Below are 9,978 nucleotides of genomic sequence, written 5' to 3'. Positions count from 1 at the left end.
GGCCGTGTAGCTGTTGGCCGTGTAGCCACTTATATAGGTAACAAGGCCCAACGTTTGTATAAACGTAACCTTTCCTTGTTCTTTTACTTGTTCATTGCCGGTACTTTAACATCTTCAGTTCCCACGGCCTGCTCCCGTCTGACCTTGTCGCTCCGTCGGTCGAGCGGCGGAGATCTAACCCGAAGGTCGTGGGTGAATTCCCACCTGGCCAGAGTTTTTCTCTGTCGTTGTGTGGGCCCATTCTCCTCAGTAGGGCTAACGCTCACATTAGTTAATATGGATAGAAATCTCGCACTTCACATTAACTCTATTCAGTTAACTCATGATCCTGTAAAATTTGCAGAAAAAGGTCAATGTAGTAGAGCAGGAATTATACTAAAGCAACGTGACAGTGAAGAGGAAGCTGGCGTTTATTGGCTAATCGTGTTAGTTACCATGACGACAGCCAGATCCTCACATGTGAAAGATAAAAATGACGATAGGATTTTTTTTGGGTTTATAAAGGAGAAATCCTGGTATTTCATCAGTATCTTATAATAAACACTGTTTATCTTCGTCCCGGACTCGGGGCTTAGACTATTAAGTGTCTTCTGGAGGACTTAGGTGGTCCGAGGACCCACTGAAGAGGCCTATGTTCTACCCAACACCACGGAATGCTACGATCTGAAAAAAAATATTCAGCTAACCAAACACATTACCCAAAAACCAACCACCAATGGCACACAAGCGATGAATATTTTGATTACCTTTCGGCAAGAGGAGAGGCCGTTGGTGATTTACTCATCCTGCTTTGACCACCATGTTCTTATAATCCATCACCAGGGCACCTAGAAATCAAACCAAATTTGTAGCACAGAAACGTCGCCTGGGACGATTATGTTAGATCTCCTGTGTTGTGATCCTATTGGTCTTTTGATGAGAATACAGTATATCACCGATGAAGTGGTTTAGTCACTCAACTTTGTACCACGTGTATATGTTAATAGCGGCGCTTGTTAAAAGAGTGCTTGTAATAGCAATATCAGTCATATTCTGCGCAGAGGCCCAGAGGATGGGATTTCGTCCTGGTTTATTCTGTTGGACTCAAGTGTACCGTGTTCATGGATATATTCTTATTCCTAGCTACCATTTACCTAGGCCCGGGCCCACCCCACTTCACTAAACGGTTTCTATTCTTCTAATGAGAAGGGCGAGAGGCTGGACTTTGCAGGATTCCTTAACCGCTCGATCAGTTTTAAATCAGAGTAAAAAATAGATTACCTCGAACCATATAGCTTAGCGGATTCTCAATTTAATAATAAAGAATTACTGTGTCCTCAGATTTCACTGATCCTTAGCGTGGGGCTATTTTCCCATTTGTATCTTTTTTCGGCAAAAAATGCATTTTTGAGTCCTTACGGTCCTGCGACAAATGAAAATTTTCCTTTTATTAAAACGACGGTAACTTCTGACAAAGGTTTTGTTTAAACATATCACTGGATTAGTTATGGAAGATAAGAATAGTCCTAATGTAGACCATAAACCCGAACTCACCGTAAAGCCAACAAAACCTTGGATTGGATTCAAGGTATTCCACTCTCCCGACATTCTTAATATTGATCGCGTAGCAAAAGAAGCAGAAAATATATAAATAACCACCACGATACAAAGGCTCATCTTATGGCTTGCTGATTGCTTGTATCTTTTGATAATACTTTGCCAATACACAGTCAATTTGCGTCGTTCTACACAGGTTACTCCAATAGCACAATACAAAATGTCCATGACGATCAAAGGCGGCAAAGATAAAACCGCTCCGATTAATTACAAAAGGACCAAACCCTAGTACAGGAAGCATTAGTATTATCGCTGTCACTCTGTGCACAATTTAGTCCCTTGTACCTCCTGTACCATCCTTCACAACAAAGAAATCTTTGGACTGTGATACGACTATTGCCACAGTCCAGAGTTGGAAGCAATGGCAATAGCTGCGAAACCTCGAGGATATCCTATTTTGATATTTTCATCGTGAAAGACACCCCCACGGCAATATGCAATCGATCAATAGCGATCCAAAGAAGACTTTGCACAGAAACCACAGAGGGGGAACATTTAAAGGAGAAAAGTTCTCCAATTTACACAGAACTAGTCCAGCCCCTTTCCATGCACTTTCCATTGAAGAGATTTGGTCGCTTCACTGGCAAGGTGGTTACTGGAATTTGTACAATGAGGGTCGACGATAAGGGAAATTTACTGTTTTTCTAAGCTTCTTTTTAGTTTCTAAAAACCACGGACAATTATTTAAGTATTTCCAACCAAGCTGCTCACTAAAATGATGGACATGAAAACATTTTGAAGTCGTGTCGAGTGATGGAGCTAGGATGAGTTTTAAAGTAATCGTAGAGGTTGCACTTGCCGCACATTTTTGTGGGTTAGAAGATCCGTTGGTAAAAGTTGCTGAAGAATCATATTTTTACCCAATTCACAATTGAATTTCCGCACCTCCTTTTTGAATTGATATTCTGTTAATTTGAAAAACCAGTTTTCAATTTTGTGATAATCTCTGTCAGATCAAAAGATCCTAAATCCTTGCCTGCCATGCTTTTGTTCAAACTGGCATATCAACTATTTTGAAACAGACGGTAACCATTGATGTTGCCCAACAGCTGTTTTTGAGTTAATTAAAAAAAAAAGCAAATCATCGAGGTATGTACTGCAAAATGAATTATGATTTGTAGCTGACCTTTTCGGTATCCAGACTTGGAAAAAAAACCGGTGCGGCCATTTTAAGAGCCCGAAACATAACAATTGCATTTGCACCGTTTGGTAATGCTTTCTGTGTTTTTTTTTTAGCGTTTATAACCTGTACTGAATCCTCCGTGCAAAAATTAATTACTTTCTTTCAGCTATGAGCCAATATTTGCCAGATCATTTGTGAAGGATAATTCAGACGACTATTCATTTTATTGACACGAGACCTAGTCAAAAGAAAGTTCATTCAATCTCCGCTTGTTTGTCAGTCCATGCAAACTTTTTTTTTTAGATGCGAAAAATACATAAGTAGCTCTCCACGTAGCCATTTTGAGCGAGTGACGTATACAAGCTCCAGTACGCATGCTCTCTGAGGTAAACTGCTTGCGACATACATGTTACTTGCCGTGACTTTAACATCTTCAGTTCCCACGGCCTGCTCCGTCTAACCGGTACCTTGTAGCTCAGTCGGCAGAGCAGCGGTGATTTAATGTAGATCTTTCAGTTTTCCAACGCTACCGTGTCTCATTTATTTGTCATTAAGTTTTCGTTGCAGGCTGACATTGAGTGAAATTCCCTCACCTTTTCTTTCAAGACCAATACCTCGGCACTCCAATGGTCCGCACGTGTTTAATACGCGATTTTTGATTTCCTTGTCTTGATATTTTGCTGAACTTTTTGTGCCACGTTTATATTTATTCCGCTCTCTGTCAATTTTCAGAATTCAGGCAAAAATTGTTTGTTCTTCGATCTTTGTTCCTAACGAATAGATTCCCTTTGGGTCCAAACTCAAGTTATCATCTAAAGTATCTTGGGATTGTTATCGATTTGTCCGTCCGCATATTTTGTGCAGCCGAGAAAAGATTGAAATTCCTGACCGATCATCTATCACGAATCGTACCCCTGTTCGCCAGGTTTGTTAATTTGCTTTCTCTGCATTGTAACTTATTTTGCTTGTTAGCCGTGTCAGATCAGTATCCAGGTACTAGAAGTCCTTTCGTGCCATTAATTGAAATTTACAAGTTTTGCTATCTTGTGCATATTGACGGTTTTCCCTTGTGGAAATTGTCTTCTTAGATGCCTCCAATGTGGCCGTTATAGTTTGTGGGTGAATTTTTTACCAAAATTGCTTAGCGTCCTTGCCGTTGAGATTGCCAAGGTGACAACAGTTTTTTGACGATTACATTTTGTCTGCCAACCGTCTTATGGTTTCTTAGAAAGTGCAGCGTAATTCGTCATCGGCAACGTACCAGTTTTTGATGACTGTTTACATAGTGAACTTTTCTGCCGTAGATGTTCTTTGGCGTCCGCAGACCTGTGACAGATTTGTATGTCACTTTGCATCGCTAGCTCCTTAAGTTTATTGCAAGATTATATGAGCCTGGGTCTTCCGGAGTGAACACCTTTGCTCTTGCACCCTTGCTGGGTTTGTTGTGTTTAGGTACACATAAAGTATTGATGTTCAAAAACTATGCGTTTATAGCATGGGATTCAGGCCCTTGTCGTTCAACCTCGGTGAGTTTGTTGTGTCTAGTATCGTTGTCCTTGAGCGATGCTAGATTGGGCTAGAAGTCCTTGATAGTCACCCTTATTGGGTCTTTCTTGTCTATGTAAGTACTTTTGTCCTTCTATTATCTTTTCATAGCATTTGCTTAAGGCATTTATTATTCCATTTATAGGTTCCCTACTTTAGTCTGTTATTATTTTCTGTATACTTTTCTCCAGAGTCTGCCATTGTTCATGCTGCAGTCCATTTATCCATTTACCTTTTGTTTTTTTTTTTTCGTTGTCATTATTATTATTATTTTGCCGTGTGTTCTTTTACCCCTTTTCGTTTCTTTAGTCATTTTTCATACAGAGTTCTGGTCGACATCTCTGCAGTTTTCCCAAGAAGTCGTTTCCATGACTGAAGAGCTTGATTGGCAGTTCTCGCCTCTAGTGAAACAGGGGCATCCCTGCTTTATCCTAGTGTTCTCAATGAATGGAAGTCTTTGATACCGTTCCTTTTCCACTCAGTATTTGTTGGATTCATGATCCAAATCGGTTTCAACCATCCTTTGTGCTTACTATACTCTCAAGTGGCTCCACGATTTGGCCGTAGTCTGTTCTCCAATCAGGGAATGTTCGCCTTGCAGCCTCTCCCGTCATGAAAACATCGAAAGAAATCGCTTAACGCAGATCTTTCAAGGAAGTTATCGTAAAAAGCCCATATGAGTGATCTACTTCTATTGCATCATTAATTAAGCTATGTTTGTTTTTAAGTCTTTCAGTTTCTTCGCTTTTCAGTTGTCCTTTAGTAGGACTAAGAATGTCAGGTTTTCATGATGCATGAGCTTATTTCCATTTTCATTGAAATGCGCTAAGTTGACATGCTAAGGAAAGGCAGTCAGTTATAAGTTTTTTTTTATTCCGCCTTTGAGCCTTTTTATTACGCCTATGAGCTATTCCACTTACAGCGACTCTTTCAAGAAGTCTTTCCATGGTATTGTTCCCGATATTGTTTAATTTAGTACTCACTCAACTGGTGGAGCTATATCAGCCCCTGATCCTGCAGTCCCTGACAAAAAACGTCTACGACACGACCGTTGGGCCTCAGTAGGTGCCATTAATACCTATGTCAGACACTCTTTGGAGAGTATATTAGAGGTCTCAAATTCACTTACTCCTTCACTCAAGCCCTTTCTTTCAGTTTTACGGAGGGCTTGGCTGTGTTTTATGCCTTCGTTAGGCGGTATACGATAGCGTTCATTTACATTGTAAGTAGTGTCTTTCAAATAGAATACCCTAGAACACCGCGGGTCGCACCACTGCCTTGGTCGGAAGTACACGTTTCCCGCTTTTTTCCACTTGCTGTTCTTTTTTTAGGGGTTTTCGTGTCCGGCTCTGGTGCATTGCTTTTCTCTTTACTTTAGAATTGATGTATTAATATTTTTGTACTTATTCCAATGCTTAATAAACTGCTGACCAACGTGCCCACATATCACCTAGCTTGAGTGTCCGGCTGAGTAGTAATGGCAAAATAGGGTGGATCTTTCGACTGTATAAATTAACCGTGACTGAGATATTTGTTGGGTCACGAGATCTACTCACCCGCCATATAGTAAATGAACCCCTTCGCGGCTGGTATGTCGCCTGATAATGGTAATATGAAATTTTCAGGACACTTTTTTGTCTAAAGAAAAAAAATTCAACCGTGAAAGACAGAATGTGGAAAGTTTGGATGCCGGTTTGGATGACAGTGTTTTCAAATGCTGCTGTTTTTCACCCTTTTAAACTGTTGGTTTATTTTATACGCATAAGAAAAAAGGCAAATGAATGTTTAAATTCCCTGCTCAAGAAAATGACTTAGGATTAAATCTCTAAAGTCTGCTAAGGACTTTCTCCCCACCCCATGCCCAACTTCACTAAACGTTTTTTTTTAAACTATGACAAGGACAAGAGGGTGGATTTTGCATGATTCGTTAATCGCTCGATCAGTTGAAATCAGAGAAATCAATAAATTACATCGAACCATATAGCTTAGCGGATCTCAATTTAAGTGTAAGTATTCTTATGTCTTGATTGCACTGATCCTTAGCGTGGCTATCCTCCCATTTGTTCCTTTTTTCGTCAATGTGTTTTTCATCCTTACGGTCTTGCGACAAATCAAAATTTCCTTTACTCCACGACGATAACTTTTGACAAAGGTTAAATATATCACTGGATTAGTTATGGAAGATAAGAATAGTCCCATGTAGACCATAAACCCGAACACGCTGTAAAGCCAACAAAACCTTGGATTGGATTCAAGGTATTTCCACTCTCCTGACGCTCTTAATATTGATACTGAAGCAAAAGAAGCAGAAAATATATAGAATACCACCACGATACAAAGGCTCATCTTTATGGCTTGCTGATTGCTTGTATTCTTTTGATATACTTTGCCAAGAACAGTCAATTTGCGTCGTCTACACAAAGTTACTCCAATAGCACAATACAAAATTGTCATGACGATCAAAGGAGCAAAGATGAAACCCCCGATAAGTACGAATGACCAAACCCTATACAGAGAATAATTATCATCTCTGTCCTCTGTGCACAATGTTAGTCCATTGTACTCCTGCACATTCACCGCGAAGAAATCTTTGGAGTTAACTGCTATTGCCACAGTCCAGGTGGAAGCAATGGCAATAGCGCGAAACCTAGAGGATATCATTTTGATTTTCATCGGGAAGACCACGGCCATGAATCGATCAATAGCGATCCAAAGAAGACTTTGCACAGAAACATAGAGGGAAACATTAAGGAGAAAGTTCAGCAATTTACACAGAACTAGTCCAGCCTTTCCATGCACTTTCCATTGAAGAGATTTTGTCGCTTCACCGGCAAGGTGAACTGGAATTTGTACAATAGGGTAGATGAGGTCGGATACTGCCATGTTGACGATAAGGAAATTTACTGTTTTTCTAAGCTCTTTTCGTTTATAACCACGACAATTATTAAAGTATTTCCAACCAAGCTGCTCACTAAAATGATGGACAAGAAAAACATTTTGAAGGCAGTGATGGAGCTAGGATGATTAAAGTAATCGTAGAAGTTACACTTGCCGCCATTTTGTGGGTTAGAAGATCCGTTGGTAAATTTGCGGACATCATATTTTACAATTCACAATTGATTCCTCACTCCTTTTGAATTGATATACTGTTAATTTGAAACAGTTTTCAATTTTGTGAAATCTCTGTAAGATCAGAAGAATAAATCCTTGCTTGCCACGCTTGTCAAACAGGCCTATCAACTATTTTGAACAGACGGTAACATTGATGTTGCCCACAGCTGTTTTTGAGTTAATTATAAGAAAAAAAGCAATCATCGAGTATGTACTGAAAATGAATTATGATTGTAGCTGACCTTTTTCAGTATCCGGACTTGGAAAAAGTCGTATTTTAAGCCCGAACTATGATTCATTTGCATCCATTAGTAATGCTTTCTCTGTTTTTATTTTTCTTTTAGCGTTTATAACCTGTACTCAATCTTCCGTGCAAAAAATTAAATTAATTTCTTTCAGCTATGAGCCAATATTTGTCAGATCATTGTGAAGGATAATTCAGACGACTATAACATTTTATTGACACGAGACCTTCGTCAAAAGAAAGTTCATTCAATCTCCACTTGTTTGTCAGTCCATGCAATCTTCTTTTCTTTAGCTACAAAAATTAAACCAGGCTAGCTCATTAAACAAAGTATGACTAAGGTTTTACTGTTATTTATAATATCATCGTTTTCATTTTTTTTTTTCTATTGCTTTTGAAAAGTCCCGGAAAGCTTTGACAGGTGTCTCCCATCATTTTAAATTGAACACAGATAATTTTTTTCAGTTCACTAATTGGGACTGACGTGCAGCCATGGAACAATGATTATCCCAATAAATCCTCATTATAAAAATGTATTTTGTTGACGGTTAGTACACACGTTTCAGAGTTCATTTCGCTTTTTAAAGACGTTTGTGGTGTTGGCTAAGCGGATTGTAAATTGAAAGCATGATGTTTTCGTGATTTCATGTAGTTACTGCTTTAAGTAACGTCGCAAGGTAAAAATAAAAGGGAAGCCGGACAAAAATTGACTGAGAGGGTTCGGGTCAAATCGCATGCCCGCTTTTGAGACAGGCTAACTTTGTTAGTACCGACAGGCCTCCCAACATTCATAAAATAAACAGCTCTCGACACCAAAAGAAAGTGGGCTGGATGCGTGGGCAAACCAACACAGACGGTTTTAGCATCGCATTTACGGCAAACACCAGCCAAAATTCTTTTTTTTTTTTTTTTTTTTTTTTTCAGATAAAAGAGACTCGTCAGATTAATTTATCTCACCTCTTGGCTGTTAGCTGCAAATGAAGGCTAATTTCTCGAAAGAGAGAGCCAAGTAAGAATAAAATGCGTTTTCACAGTTTTAGGACGTCGGCAATTATTTCATTAACGCAAGCAGCAACTTGATGTATGCGGTTGCCGTTCCTCGTGAAGTAAAGATCTTCGTACTGATGGGCATGCATTCGCTCTGTCTTTATATGCCAGTCTATCTGTCCGATCAAATTGAGAGGGTCCAGAAGTCCAGAAGCGAGTCATTATCATACAGAGCCGGTGAGCACTGCAATACTCTAGACTGAAGTTGAAGTTACTTTTAAACTGACGGAAAGATTTGTGCGTAACGTTGTTCAACAAGATCAACGAGAGAGGTTGCAATGGCTGCCCTGATGCCTGCTCGCAACAGTTTTTTTTAAAGCTAGACTCATTGTTAAATAAAGGAATGTTCACACTCCCAAAAGGTTCAAGACCTTGCTTACTATACATTTTGCTTCAAAGAAAGAATGTAAATTATGGTATGATCAATTTTAATATCACGAATATTTGAGTTGTATTCTATGTGGCTTGTAGCTTTTTTTTGCATCTTTGCATTTTATCACATGTAATTCAGCTGAAAAGCTGGAAGTGGTGTTTTAATAAAGGAATTTTCTTCTTCTTCTTCTTCTTCTTCTTCTTCTTCCTCTTCTTCATCTTGTAAATCTTCTCAAAAGAGAGGGCTCCCTGCTTAAATGGAAGATTCAGACTATTTGGTTAAAATCGACTGTAGTCCTCATTGATATTTTGAACATTTTAGTCCAGCATTTGGTTGTTTTCCGGACTACCGATCAAACTCACTGATCACTCTCAAATTGTGCTAATACATTTTTTCAATGAATAGAAGTTCACTTGCATCAAGTTCAGTTATCATATTTGTTTGTAAAACAGTGAAAAAGGCTAACCTGGCAATAAGCAAGCGGAAATTAAAGGGGTCTAGGTCACGCAATTTTAGGCAATTTCAGCACTGATCGAATGGTCATAGAATTAACTAAAATATCAAAATAACTGTTCAAAACTATAGAAGAACTCTAAAAAAACACAGGGAAGACAAGAAGGGACATAACTGACAAAACTGGAGATGATTGAAATGGATTGAATTTGGGTAAATTTGAAAAACGTCGGCCCACCTTTTTTCAAATTTATATCAGTCTATATCAAAATGTCATTTGTACAGCTGGAAAATCATTCTCAGTTGTTATGTGGTAGTGATTTTGCAAATGAAGGACTCTTGCTCTGCCAATTTGACGTTTAGAGCTCATTTAACAAAATTAAACAAAATTACCTAAAATAGCGTCACCTAGCCCCTTTAAGTACGCGCTGTAAAGAAAAGGCGCTGATCCAGTTAAAGGAGTAGTTAATTGCAAGGAAAAATTAC

The 9,978-nt window shown here is 39.0% G+C and overlaps 1 protein-coding gene across 1 annotated transcript; it reads right to left on the bottom strand.

The window, feature by feature from the left end:
* Nucleotides 1-6,280: 6,280 nt before the first annotated feature.
* LOC138053972 (QRFP-like peptide receptor) lies at nucleotides 6,281-7,147 on the bottom strand. Its single transcript, XM_068900494.1, has one exon. The coding sequence runs from the start codon at nucleotides 7,145-7,147 to the stop codon at nucleotides 6,281-6,283; it is 867 nt and encodes a 288-aa protein (XP_068756595.1).
* Nucleotides 7,148-9,978: the final 2,831 nt, after the last annotated feature.

This window comes from Montipora capricornis, chromosome 6, assembly GCF_036669925.1.
Source record: "Montipora capricornis isolate CH-2021 chromosome 6, ASM3666992v2, whole genome shotgun sequence".
NCBI lineage: Eukaryota > Metazoa > Cnidaria > Anthozoa > Scleractinia > Acroporidae > Montipora > Montipora capricornis.
Note: the sequence above shows the minus strand (reverse complement) of the source record. Positions and strands in the feature narration are given on the sequence as shown.

Excerpts from the sequence above, each read along its gene's own strand:
- LOC138053972 (XM_068900494.1), bottom strand. The coding sequence starts at position 7,147 with ATGGCAGTATCCGACCTCATCTACCCTATTGTACAAATTCCAGTTCAC.